The following is a 14,243-nucleotide window of genomic DNA, read 5'->3' as shown; positions in this document are numbered from 1 at the left end:
AGCCAACCGCACAACATCCGCCCGACAAGGAACAGCCGGCCGAGGCGGGAAAGGGTCTTCGGCAGCACCCGCCCACCCGCACGCGGATTCGCCACAGCCCATGTCCGCGACAGGCGTGCCCGTGGGCACTGGGCAAGCGGGCAGCGTCCCCGCGGGCTTCGGCCGCGCCTCTGGGCTGTGGCTGCGAAAAACGGGGAGAAAGCTTCCCGAGCCCGACGGTAGCCCCGCCTGCAGCTCCAGTCCCGCGGCCCGTAAGCGCCGCGGCCGCCGTTAACGGAAAAAACGTTGCCTCCCTACAGCCGCCGGCGTTTCAGGGGCTCCAGGGCTGAAGCCGTAAGGGGAAGCCGCTTCGCGGTTACCTCATGCAGCTCGGCTTCTGCGGAGGCCGCTCCTCGCTTTCTGAGGCTCAAACACAAGCCGCCACCCGGAAGTCCGCCGATTTGAATAGCGCAACCGCCGGCGCCCCGCTGCCCTGTCCAGGTGCGGAGGCCGAGTGCCGGCCGGAAACGGAAGTGACTCTTTCTGAGGGTGCACGCAGACCCGCCCCCTGGCCGAGGCGTCTGAGCCCGACCTACTTCCTCTCCGGAGAAGCTGTCGCCAGCCCCGGAGGCGGGGAAGGGTTAATGCCACCAAGGCTGCAGACCCGCCAAAGCCTAGAGAGGGCCTTGTACCGGCTCGCCAGGTGGTTGTCGCCGTCTCGCGTCCCCGATCGGGGAAGCTGTCGCGCGGACACGTCTGTTGTGCGTGGCTGTTGGGCGGTGTCTGGTCCCGGGAGCCTCGCCGGGTAAGGGTCGCCGCCCAGCTGCGCGCGCCGCGCCCTTGGCCTTCCCGTGGCCCTCCCGGCGATTCTCCAGCTGTGGCTGCGCTCGTCGCAGCCCCTTCGAGGACGAGGCGTTTTGTCCCGGTGGGGCCACTCGCTAGGTCAGAAGCAGAGGCCCCCGAGGGTTTTGTACCGTTTTCTAGGTCTCGTGACGCATTCCTCGCAGCTCTTTTTTAGGTAGGTTTGAACCTGTGAAATAGCTTTTTTCTCTCTCCTGGACAGAGAAACGGAGATCTAAAAAGTGACTTGCTGAGGGTCACAGACCTCAGCAGTGGCGGCTGCTAACTGGAAATAAATAGCTCTCCTGGTGTACCTTCTGCCTTTTCCACTCCAGTATTCCTCCCTGGAAAATGACAACCTTGTTTTCTTTTTTTGAGACGGAGTTTCGCTCTTGTTACCCAGGCTGGAGTGCAATGGCGCGATCTCGGCTCACCGCAACCTCCGCCTCCTGGGTTCAGGCAATTCTCCCGCCTCAGCCTCCTGAGTAGCTGGGATTACAGGCAGGCACCACCATGCCCAGCTAATTTTTTGTATTTTTAGTAGAGACGGGGTTTCACCATGTTGACCAGGATGGTCTCGATATCTTGACCTCGTGATCCACCCGCCTCGGCCTCCCAAAGTGCTGGGATTACAGGCGTGAGCCACCGCGCCCGGCCCGAGAACCTTGTTTTCATCTTGTATCTCAGGCAACGCCTGACATAGTCACCTGGGTAAGACAGGCATTCCACACATGCTTACTGAATCATAGCTGTAAGAGTCTGAGTGTTCCGGGTGTCCGGTGATCTCTGAATTGTCCGTTTTTGTAATTGTCAGTCTCTACGTGCCGAGGGATTATTTAGTAAGTCCGATATGAGTGATTTCCGAATTAGCAGTTTTTGTAATGTCAGCCTATACCAGACAAGGGAATGTGTATTAAGTGTATGTGTAGCCAGTGTTACAACGTTGCGTAAGACGTCTTTGTCTTTAAGCAACCTATTGAAAGGACTGGGGCCGTTTCATGAATATCAATAGCACAATGTAAGAATAGGACATAAAGTGCATGCTCTGAGAACTCCAAGAAAATCAAAGTTGATTTGGGGTTGGGGAAAATTATAAAAGACCTTGAGGGATTTTGTCCACAGCAGGGAAAGGAGGCATATTCCAGGCAGAGGGAAGGGTAAGAGTAAAGACTGTAAAAGCTGGCAACATTAGAGTGTGAGATCTTTAGTATGTCTTTACTGAGTTGGGCTGCATTTACAGGAAGAGTTTTAAAGGGTAGGAAATGAGTTTATGTGTAACTTACACTGCAGTCCTTTGAATGGGAATGAAAAGACTGCCTTTAAGAAAGTAAATCCTGGAGCAGCATAGGAGGGTTTTTGACTGAGCGTCTTTCTAGGGCAGTTCATCTAAGCTAAGTTTCAGGTGAGAAGGAAGATGAGAGGCCATTATCAGGCCATTGTGCTATTTTTGCTTTTGGTTGGAATGCTGTGCAACTCCTCTTGGGCATAGATCTTGATCCTTTTTAAATGAGAGAGAGAAACCGATTTAATAATGAGCATCTGCCTAAGTCACTTGAATATGTGTCCAAGTAGGTTCCTTTCCTTATAATCTCAGCCAGATTGGGACTTTATTTATTTAGAAGTATTGTTCTTAGGCTTTCAGAACCAGCGGACAGTAACGCCCTCAGCATTGAGATTCTCATCACCTCGCCCAATGCTGAATATATCATTAGAATTTATTAAGTCGAATAAGTGAAGTTCTGCTAGCGCTGCAAAGCAGTGCCCTTGGATATCATTGGCAGGCCTGATTCATAATATAGGGGGTTGGTTAAAACAAGAAGAAAGTGGAAAAGGGATTCATGGGAAGAAGAAGAGGGAGCAAGGCACAAATTGTGAAAGGCGAATAAGGGCCACTAATGATTTTCATTGTGGAAAGTTTGCTGCCATAGTGGCTTATCCTTCCCTGGGAGCCCACAAATGTTACTTTAGCCTTTCCTTTTGGTTTCATCCTCCCCAGCTTGGGCACTGTTTTGGAAATGATGACTGTGGCTGGGTGCAGTGGCTCACACCTATAATCCCAGCACTTTGGGAAGCCTAGGCAGGTGGATCACTTGAGGTCAGGAGTTTGAGACCAGCCTGGCCAACATGGCGAAACCATGTCTCTACTAAAAATACAAAAATTGGCCGGGCGCGGTGGCTCAAGCCTGTAATCTCAGCACTTTGGGAGGCCGAGGCGGGTGGATCACGAGGTCAAGAGATCAAGACCATCCTGGTCAACATGGTGAAACCCCGTCTCTACTAAAAATACAAAAAATTAGCTGGGCATGGTGGCGCGTGACTGTAATTCCAGCTGCTCAGGAGGCTGAGGCAGGAGAATTGCCTGAACCCGGGAGGCGGAGGTTGCGGTGAGCCGAGATTGTGCCATTGCATTCCGGCCTGGGTAACAAGAGCGAAACTCCGTCTCAAAAAAAAAAAAAAAAATACAAAAATTAGCCGGCCATGGTGGTGCATGCCTAGAATCCCAGCTACTCAGGAGGCTGAGGCACAAGAATCACTTGAATCCTGGAAGCAGAGGTTGCAGTGAGATTGTGCTACTGCACTCCAGCCTGGGTGACAGAGCAAGAACCCGTCTCAAAGGAAAAAAAGTACACAACTGAGAAGCATTGGAAGCAAATACGTAATTCTGAGACACCCACACAACTGTCATAGTGGACTGGATATTTTTGCTAGATGACTGGCTGAAGTTAATGGTACTACTATTGGCTAGCAGATATTTTTATTTTTCCATTTACAAGTGAGAGAGAGATAAACAGATTTTTCTCTGAGTTACCACTTACTAATTGCCTTAATTATAGCTGCCTCGTTTAGAAAGTTGCTTGATCTTAGCCTGTCATTGGCTCCACACTCTAATTGCTACCATATTCTCTAATAATCTTCTCTGTGCTCCATAACCCATAGTTGTCATTTCTTGCAATAAGTGTTAGAGGAAAGCCAGTGGCCTTACTCTTCTAGATTCTTAGATGAGAGACTTAAAGAGAATCTTGGCCAGGCGCTGGTGGCTCACACTTGTAAACCCAGCACTCTGGGAGGCTGAGGCGGGTCAATCACAAGGTCAGGAGATCGAGACCATCCTGGCCAACATGGTGAAACCCCGTCTCTACTAAAAATACAGAAAAATTAGCCCAGTGTGTTGATGGTGCACCTGTAGTTGCAACTACTCGGGATGCTGAGGCAGGAGAATCGCTTGAACCCAGGAGGTGGAGGTTGCAGTGGGCTGAGATCATGCCGCTTCACTCCAGGCTGGCAACAGAACGAGACTCTGTCTCAAAAAAAGAAAAAAAAAAGAATTCTATGTAGTTGGGGAATGAATAGTCAGATTCTACCCTAAAGAAGAGGAAGAATAACTGAAATACCCAGTCATTTCCCTTATTTCTCTGACATTCTTTTCTTTCTTCATAGCACCTGGAATGGATAAAAGTGGCAGTTTTTATTTCTTCCCATGAGGTTCTGTATCTGGAATGAGAACCAGGAAATTAATCTAGACTAGGACATTTCTAAGGACCTGGAATGGCTTTGGGCGGCACCAGGAGGACCTGAAAAGAGTATTTGAGGGCACAGAGGGACAGAAGAGTTGGCCAGCAGAAGGATTTATAAGAAACAATTGATCAGAAACAGTAGCAGATTTTAGATTTCTTCTGTGGAAAAGTTGATTCTTCGTTCAAATTAAGTAAAACACTGAAGAGAAATCAAAGTCTCACATACGAAAAGTATGTTACTTATAACGTAAATTTAGGAAAACAAATGAAAGGACTGATCTTTAAAGTTTTTAAACTGGTGAAATATTTATAAAACTTTTGGGCTCATCTCTAAAAATTGCTGTGATTCTGAAACTTGATAATATCTCAAATATAGAACAGTTGCAGTGAAAAGTAGCACTTGAGAATACATCAGATATTCCCAAGAAAGAAGATCTGAGGATGGAAAAGTGCCACTAACAAATACATATTTACATGCTTATAAATTACCTTGGCAAACACAAGAGACACTCCAGTTAAAGCACAGTGTTTAACACTCCTATACTGAATGCACTGAAAGTTGGCTTTTATTCATACGTACAACAGAAACTACCTTCTTCACTGCAAGATTTTGTATAACTGTTCCTAAATTCCAGCTCTCCATACATCCCAATGTCAGGGTCCTTGTAGCTTGGAGCCCTTCTCCAGGTAGATGAACTGCTGCCCAGTGAACACTATGTACAAAGCACTATGAGCACCATTCTCTTTTCTGGCAGTGAGGTCAAATCAGCTCTTTTTGGAAGGGAAGAAGCCACATGGCATCTCTGCTACACAAGATTACGCTGTCATTGCCTTTGCGTCTTTCACACTCCTTTCTTCTCAAGCATCATTTTGTCACTGAAACTTATCCTACCTGCATCCTTTCTTGTGAGCACATCTTGCTCAATCCCTCCTCTCTCCATGTTGTCCCTTTTCCTGTATTGAGTTAGGAAAGGTATGCAGGTATTCCTGTCATTCCTGACCAGGGGAGCTACATCTGTCAAAAGAGAGTAGGAGCAGTAGGCATTCTGAGAAATGATCACTCATGGCCTGCAGGAGCAAGAGCCAGACAGGACTTTGGCACTGGAAGCTTTCTGAGTATGTAAGACCTCTACCTCTAGACTAGCTCTTCAATCACGGTTATCTCCTTCAGTCCATTATCCTCCAAGACAATGCCCATGCCTTCTGGGGCTTTGAGCTAAGTTTTGTTTTTTAAAAAGTGGGTGGTTTTTTTTTGCCAATTCAGTAAGGCTTTTCCCTTTGTTTTCTCCTGTTGGTTGTTCCAAGTTAAATTCAGTATGAATAAGAGAGGGAAATATACAACACTGAATTTGGAGGAGAAAATGAAGGTTCTAAGTCGAATTGAAGCTGGACGATCACTTAAAAGTGTAATGGATGAATTTGGAATCAGTAAGTCAACATTTTATGACATTAAAAAAAATAAGAAATTAATTCTGGACTTTGTACTGAAGCAGGATATGCCATTAGTAGGGGCTGAGAAGAGAAAGAGGACAACTGGAGCCAAATATGGTGATGTAGATGATGCGGTCTACATGTGGTACCAGCAGAAACGCTCAGCTGGTGTTCCCGTGAGAGGTGTGGAGCTTCAGGCTGCTGCAGAGAGATTCGCACAGTGTTTTGGGCGAACAGATTTCAAAGCTAGCACTGGTTGGCTTTTTAGATTTCGAAATCGGCATGCAATTGGGAACCGAAAAGTTTGTGGGGAACAAGTCCTAAGTTCAGCTTCTGAAAATGTTGAGCCATTTCGACAGAAACTGTCCATGATCATTAAAGAGGAGAAACTGTGTCTAGCTCAGCTATACAGTGGGGATGAAACTGACCTCTTTTGGAAGTCCATGCCAGAAAATTCTCAAGCAAGTAGGAAAGATATCTGCCTACCAGGGAAGAAAATAAACAAAGAAAGGTTGTCTGCCCTTTTGTGTGCAAATGCAGATGGAACTCATAAATTAAAGTCAATCATTATTGGAAAAGCAAAACTGCCCAAAAGTGTGAAAGAGGACACAAGTACTTTGCCTGTGATATATAAACCCAGTAGAGATGTTTGGTTCACCAGAGAATTGTTTTCAGAATGGTTTTTTCAGAACTTTGTTCCTGAGGTCCGGCATTTTCAACTTAATGTTCTAAGATTTCATGAAGAGGATGTCAGGGCATTGTTAATTTTGGACAGTTCCCCAGCTCATCCTTCCTCTGAATCACTAACCAGTGAGGATGGTCGAATAAAATGTGTGTTCTTTCCCCATAACACTTCAACCTTGATTCAACCAATGAATCAAGGTGTGATCCTGAGCTGCAAACGACTGTATAGATGGAAGCAACTTGAAGAGAGTCTTGTAATATTTGAAGAAAGTGATGATGAGCAAGAGAAAAGAGATAAAGGAGTTTCCAAAATTAAAATCTACAATATAAAAAGTGCAATTTTTAACTGGGCAAAAAGTTGGGATGAAGTAAAACAAATAACCATAGCAAATGCATGGGAAAATCTTCTCTATAAAAAGGAACCTGAATGTGATTTTCAAGGCTTAGAAGATGGGGATTATAGAGAAATTCTTGAAAAATGTGGGGAGTTGGAAACTAAGCTAGATGATGATAGGGCGTGGTTAAATGGAGATGAAGAAAAGGGTTGTCTCCTAAAAACCAATGGTGGAATTATAAAGGAAGTTACTCAGAAAGGAGGAGACGCTGAGAAGCAGACTGCTGCATTTAAGCTATCTGCTGTAAGAGAGAGTCTGGACTACCTTCTTGACTTTGTTGATGCCACACCTGAGTTTCAGAGATTCCATTTCACACTGAAAGAGATGCAACAAGAAATAGTCAAGAAACAGTTTCAGAGTAAAATCCATTCTAGAATTGGTAGCTTTTTGAAACCTAGGCCTCATAATAGTAAGGACTCCTTCAGTGGACCTTCAACTTCTGCTTCTAATCATTAGATTTTGTTTAACGATTTCTGGGATTATATGATACGGGCCTGCTGTGAATTGTCATGTTTTAGCAACTGACATTATTTTGTATATCAATGCCCATTTATATAAAGGTTATAAAATTTATAGTTTGAAAATAATCCATTTGTGTTTCTTTATTATTTAAATAAATTTGTGTTTCATACATTTATTTTTTAAAATTTTACACAAGGATCTAAATAATGGTGTATTGTCCCAGATGGTATCTAAGGTGGCATGCCTTTGAGAAAAGCATTAGTTTGTAACCATAGCATATAACAAAGAAACTGCTGACGAGTTCTAGTTAGATTTAACATAACGTTAGATTAGGTTTCCAATTTAATGGTAAGACACGCTTTCTTACTTCTGTTACCACCTATTTAGTGTTTTCGTCTTACCGTGCATTATAGGGGATACGGAAGATAAAAACCACTCAATTCTATTGACTAGTGATATCCTCTCAACCTTTTGGTGTAGACCATACATTTTTTTTTTTCATTTCATTCATTCATTCATTTATTTTGTATGTGCTATATGCCAGGCACTATAAGTACAATGTAGGCCCTGTCACCTCATGGCACTGACAGTCTGGTGAGGGAAGACAGACATTAAACATGCAGAGAAGGCCGGGCATGGTAACTGACAGACACCTGTAGTCCCAGCACTCTGCAAGGCTGAGTCCAGCAAATTGCTTGAGTCCAGGAGTTCGAGACCAGCCTGGACAACATAGTGAGACCTCATCTTCAGGGCTTCCTGGAGCTTGCATAATCTACTTTCCAAAATGCAAAACTGTTGTTTTAGACTGTAAAGTTCTCGGTGGCAGATACGAGATGGAAAGATGGTGTCTTTCAATACTTCTAAACTCTGGGTTATGCAGTTCTGACACAAGCTGTATATAGACCATACTCTATTTGTCCAAGATTTTATTGCACCTCTGATGTTAGGAAATTTGAAGTTCCAGGATGATCTTAGCCAGCTTCTGATTTGAGATACATCTGTTGAAGAAATAATGACTCTTTCTGGTGAGGGTGGTGGAGGAGGTGTAATTAGCTTGGACTGAACGTGAGAGGCTTCTTTTTTTTTCAATAATCTTTTGGCTTTGGCTTTGGCTTTTAGCTTTCTTCTTCGTTGTTTGAACTTGGGCATGGTTTTAGTCTAAGAGCCGGGGGAGTCGATGGAGTCCGGGTTGTAGCCTCTCCCACGCCATAAAGAAAAATTCAAAATTAAATACTTGTCAGGGAGGGACCAATCGTAGACACGGTTTCGTAGACCATACATTTTTTAAACAGGCAGATTACATTTCTATAAAACCTTATCTCATTGTCTTAATGTATTTTATGGTTTGGTATTAATATGTTAGCATTTGTTGAATATATAGGATTGTATGTGTGTGTTAGTCTTCATAATAACACCTTCCCTTTTTTTTTTTTTGAGATGAAGTTTCGCTCTGTCAGCCAGGCTGGAGTGCAGTGGTGAGATCGTGGCTCAGTGCAACCTCCGCCTCCCAGGTTCAAGCAATTCTCCTGCCTCAACCTCCTGAGTAGCTGGGACTACAGGTGTACACCACCATGCCCAGCTAATTTTTGTATTATTAGTAGAGATGGGTTTCTCCATGTTGGCCAGGATGGTCTCAATCTCCTGACCTCATGATCCACCCACCTCGGCCTCCCAAAGTGCTTGGATTACAGGCATCAGCACCAGGCCCAGCCTAATGCTCTTTTCAAATATATAAGGAAACACATTTAGAGAGGTTACATAACTTTATAAAGGTCACATAAATTAGTAAATAGCAAAGATGAGACTTAAATTGTATTTAATGCCAAAGCTCAGACTTTTAATCATGCTGCACTATTTCTGAGCATTTCCCTCATGTCATTAAAATCTCTTCACAGACCTCACATTTAATGTTTTTTTAATATTCCACCAGGAGGTGTAACATATCAGTTGAACTACCTGGTTAAAGAGAATGAACTTTTGAAAAACTTTGATACACACTGTTAAATTGCTTTCACATTCCTGCCATTAGTTTGAAAGTACTTCCCCCCGTGCACAAATCCCAGCATTGAATGTTGTTATGCTCAGTTTTGCTAATTTTGTAACCGAAAGGGTGGTGTCTTTATCACTATTCCTATTTAGCATGGTACGAGGTGTCACGTGAGCATTTAAGTTGGTATTTGCAAATAAGCCTTGTTTGGGTAATTAGTTCTTACTGGCTTTTAATGTTTCCTTTCTCATGTATTACCTTCAAGAATATGTTTCTGAGGTGCAGATTCTGTTGCACTGGTCAATACTAGTCAATTTATAGTATAAAATTATTGACTAAATGTAGTACTACTGGTGTCTACTCTTGCTCTGGCACCTTGCCATTTTCATTACTGGTTAATGTGAGTTGTAATAAAAAACATGCCCACTTTCCATGTTCATAAATATACAAGCTATTCTTACTATTCTGAGTAACTTCAGCATAAAATTTATTCAGGCCTTCTCCAGACACCAGCTCCCTCTGGGGATTTATTCATAATTTAAATAAAATTAACTTGGGAAGAATTCACATTCCTTTTTTCTCCATTCAAATTGTAAGTGCAGTTTTCTTTTAATGGAGTTCTCATATTTTTTAATTGTTGTTCCTAGGTAGGTTTGTTGTTGCTTTAAGTGGGAACCTTTTTTATTAGTAGTTATAGCTGGTATTTTCACCTTGTATATTCAGTTTTTTTTTTTTAATGTCTTAATTTTATTACCCAGAGCTTGTAGAAAAAAACGTATCAGCATTGCCACTGGGCAACCTTTTTTACAGCCAGTTTAGGCTTGATTTGTGCTTTCTTGGTTTATTCAGTCTGCAGCCTGTGGAAGATGGGAGAGCTTTAACATCAAACAGCTTGAGTTAAGATTAGTCCAGAATGACTGCAAGCTGGGGGTGGGTTAGGGCAAGGGTAGTAATTATTCTTTGCTTGATGTTTTGCCTCTTTTCAAAGACCTTCCAAGCCTGGGACAGGATGGATTGTGGAAGTGGAGGAGAACTGCAATGAGGACTCTGGGCAGCTCTAGTTCCTTTTAGTTTGCGGCTTTGCATCAAACATCATTCTTTTTAGTGGCGATAAATTCCTAGAGTGATCGAGAGTCAGCCCAATTTTCAAAAGTACTCATTGATTCTGGAAACTTCCTGTTAAGTGTTTCATGTACTAGACAATAAGCATGTTGTTGGAGATAAGGAAGAAAATGAATGAGAACAAGCCAACATGGGATGTGTGAGGGCAGGAGCCAAAGTGAGCATAGCAAGGGCTTTTGAGAGCTCTTAGCAGGGGAGGTGTCTGAGGGGACAGTGTGTGACTTTTTTTTTTGAGACAGAGTTTCGCTCTTGTTACCCAGGCTGGAGTGCAATGGCGCGATCTCGGCTCACCGCAACCTCCGCCTCCTGGGTTCAGGCAATTCTGCCTCAGCCTCCCGAGTAGCTGGGATTACAGGCACATGCCACCATACCCAGCTAATTTTTTGTATTTTTAGTAGAGACGGGGTTTCACCATGTTGACCAGGATGGTCTCGATCTCTTGACCTCGTGATCCACCCGCCGTGGCCTCCCAAAGTGCTGGGATTACAGGCGTGAGCCACCGCGCCCGGCAAAAAAAATATTTTAAATAAATAAATGCATTTTGCTTGAATTTATCTAGCTATTCTTGAGCTCCTGACCACCAAAGTCTCCCAGTGCTAAGAAATTTGCTAGTTGGTTTTCCTGTAACACACATTAAGACACTTTGTATGACTTAGTTGTTTCAAATGCTTGTGAAATATTTACAAAAAATTACAAGCCTTAAAGCAGTGGTGATTTTGCACATTCCAAAATTGTATCAGTTAATAATGTAATGAGTCTACAATAAATTCTTTAAAAAGTGCTGTTTTCTATATAATCATATGGGTATTGTAGTGGGAGCTGTACTGACACATTTGGTGATGATTTATATAATCCTTCCATATAACCATATAGTAGTTTGTAGTAGGAGGAATGCCTAGAGCAGTCACAGAACAGAAGCAGTACATGGGAAAACAGCCAGACCAGGGCAAGAACCAAAGACCCAGGTGGTTGCATCCCTATCTGAAAGGGCACACGTTATATGGCAGGCTTGGAGCAGGAGCCTCTCCTCATGATAAAGGAGTTGTAGTACCTCACATCCAGCACCTGTGGAAAGTAGGCCTGAGGCCTGAGATCCTGGAAATAACCGAGGGAGAACCCCTGTGCTGTGACCAGTCACAGCGGCTGTACACCCTGTCAGTCTTTTCTTGCTTCTGTGCTAGCTCAAATCATCCTCCCATAACTATCTTAAGAGAAGAGCACAAGTCTGTGAGCTCCCACTGCATTGGCTTACAGTATCCTTTTAAGTCTCCAGCCCCTAGATAAGAAGTGTTGTGCACGACGCCTATTGCCCACAGCCCACCTCCTTGCCTCGGTGACCTAATGGGGGTAGACCTCTTTTCTGTACACAACCCTCTACTACTGTGCACGGCACGGCCCCCTACTGCACACAGCCCACCTCTCTACCCAGTTGACATAATGGGGGTGGCCCCCTCCCTTGTGACTCACCTGATTATATATGCCCTATTACTAAGCCTATAGATCATGACCCCACTTACGACCCTGCCCCCTGCTTGTACCGAATAAATACAGATGCTTCTGGGCATGTGGGGCTCTCGCTGATCTCCGCTCACAGATGGCATGGCCCCCGGAGTCCAGCTGCTCTTCACCAGTTCTTCAGTGTCCGGTCTCTTTATTTCTCGGATCCTGCACCTCAGCACGGCATAAGGGACACCCCACAACCCTGTGGGGCCTTACAGCCCTACATAGTCTCCCTTTGACATAAAAGTCATTCAAATTGTTTTGGCTTCTTTTACAAGAGGCCTAGTTGGCCAAGTATTAATAATGTAAAAAAGTATGTATGCACTAATCTCTTGCAGTGACCTAGTTCTCACTCCAATATAAAGATGCAGAGACTGGGTAATTTATAAACAAAAGAGGTTTAATTGACTCACAGTTCTGTATGGCTGGGGAGGCCTCAAGAAATTTATAATCAAGGCGGAAGGCAAAGGGGAAGCAGGTACCTTCTTCGCAAGAGAATGAGCAAGCACACAAGTGAAGGGGGAGCTGCCAGACACTTAAAACCACCAGCTTGGCTGGGCGTGGTGGCTCATGCCTGTAATCTCAGCACTTGGGGAGGCCGAGGTGGGCAGATTACTTGAGCTCAGGAGTTCGACACCAGCGTGGCCAACATGGTGAAACCCTGTCTCCACTAAAAACAAAAAAATTAGCCGGGCACTGTGGCAGATGCTTGTAATCCCAGCTACCGGGAGGCTCAGGCAGGAGAATCGCTTGAACCCAGAAGGGCAGAAGTTGCAGTGAGTCGAGATTGCACCACTGCACTCCAGCCTGGGTGACAGAGTGAAACTCTGTCTCAAGAAACAAAACAAAACAAAACAAAATACATCAGCTCTCAGGAGAATTAACTATCACAAGAACAGCATGGGGGAATCATCCTCATGATCCAAGCACTTCCCACCAGGTCCCTCCCTCCACCCGTGGGTAACAATCTGAGATGAGATTTGGGTGGTGATACAGAGCCAAACTGTATCGGACCTCATGGGGGCCTGCAGTAAGGGACTCAGACCTGCTCTCTGAAACATGAATACAAGGAAAAGAGATGTCATCAGTCCCTGAAATTTCTGCCAGTGTGGTCTTCAGTGACCTCAGTGTTAGGTGCTTAGAAGAAAATCTTTTGTGTCATCAGTGGACAGTTGGCACAGGTAGAGGATTTTCTTACATGCCAGTCATGGTGCTGCTTTATGTGCCTATTTCCTGTGATGCCATCTCATTAAAACAAGGCCAAGAACAGCTGTGCATGTGAAGTTTGCTAGAAGAGGAGCCAGACTAAAGACTGAGTGAAGGGTTCCACTGGAACCAAATACCAGGGAGTCATTTTCTTTTCTTTTTTTGAGACCGAGTTTTGCTCGTTACCCAGGCTGGAGTACAATGGCGAGATCTCGGCTCACCGCAACCTCCGCCTCCTGGGTTCAGGCAATTCTCCTGCCTCAGCCTCCCGAGCAGCTGGGATTACAGACATGCGCCACCATGCCCAGCTAATTTTTTGTAATATTAGTAGAGACAGGGTTTCACCATGTTGACCAGGATGGTCTCGATCTCTTGACCTCGTGATCCACCCGCCTTGGCCTCCCAAAGTGCTGGGATTACAGGCTTGAGCCACCGCGCCCGGCCTTCTTCCTTTTTTTTTTTTTTTTAAGACGGAGTTTCACTCATTACCCAGGCTGGAGTGCAATGGCACGATCTCGGCTCACTGCAACCTCCACCTCCTGGGTTCAGGCAATTCTCCTGCCTCAGCCTCCCGAGTAGCTGGGACTACAGGCGCGCACCATCATGCCCAGCTAATTTTTGTGTTTTTAGTAGAGACAGGGTTTCACCATGTTGACCAGGATGGTCTCAATCTCTTGACCTCGTGATCCACCCGCCTCGGCCTCCCAAAGTGCTGGGATTACAGGCGAGAGCCGCCGCGCCCGGCCCACCCAGGGGGTCATTCTCTAGTTTCAAGCTGCAGTGCTCCAAGTATGAGCAGCATGGGTTGGACCGCATCATAAAATCTGTGTGGTGATGGTACCAAGGGGGGGAAGAGTAGATGGAAGGGGCGCTTTCCAGTCTCCATCCACACCAACTGCCATCTTAATCAGAGTGCTTTGTAGGAACACCAGCTTCACACGCCACCCATTTCATAGTATCAGCAGCCTGGCTGGGCCTGCACTGCTCCACTGGAGTGTGGTCCCACTCCTACCACTGTTGATCCTACAATGATCTCTAATCCTAACCCCCCACTTCCCTGCCCTCAACCCTCACATGACCACTGCCCTCCTCCTGTGAACAAGCTGATTAAGAGAAAGTTAC

At 45.0% G+C, this 14,243-nt stretch overlaps 2 protein-coding genes across 26 annotated transcripts in view; one reads left to right on the top strand and one right to left on the bottom strand.

The window, feature by feature from the left end:
- ZNF75A (zinc finger protein 75A) overlaps positions 1-498 on the bottom strand; it is a 55,114-nt gene extending 54,616 nt beyond the window's left edge. For all 23 annotated transcript variants that reach the window (XR_013524541.1, XR_004731668.3, XR_013524543.1 and 20 more), the window contains exon 1: positions 360-498. The gene's annotated coding sequence lies outside the window, so the exon portion shown is untranslated. The remainder of the gene's footprint in view (positions 1-359) is intronic.
- Positions 499-562: 64 nt separating this feature from the next.
- On the top strand, positions 563-7,428 carry TIGD7 (tigger transposable element derived 7). Of its 3 annotated transcripts, none has more exons than XR_004731664.3 (2): positions 563-997; positions 4,258-7,428. XR_004731664.3 is itself a non-coding variant. In XM_009009054.4 (2 exons), exon 2 carries the CDS (start codon positions 5,651-5,653, stop codon positions 7,298-7,300), a length of 1,650 nt encoding a protein of 549 aa, XP_009007302.1. In that variant the 5' UTR covers positions 563-784; positions 4,258-5,650; the 3' UTR covers positions 7,301-7,428. The 3 variants fall into 3 exon arrangements, 1 of the variants encoding a protein (XP_009007302.1); XR_013524540.1 differs by having other exon boundaries at positions 563-1,530; XM_009009054.4 differs by having other exon boundaries at positions 563-784.
- The last annotated feature ends 6,815 nt before the right edge of the window (positions 7,429-14,243 follow it).

This window comes from Callithrix jacchus, chromosome 12 (genome assembly GCF_049354715.1).
Source record: "Callithrix jacchus isolate 240 chromosome 12, calJac240_pri, whole genome shotgun sequence".
NCBI lineage: Eukaryota > Metazoa > Chordata > Mammalia > Primates > Cebidae > Callithrix > Callithrix jacchus.
The sequence above is the reverse complement of the archived record's forward strand: the minus strand, read 5'-3'. Positions and strand labels throughout refer to the sequence as shown.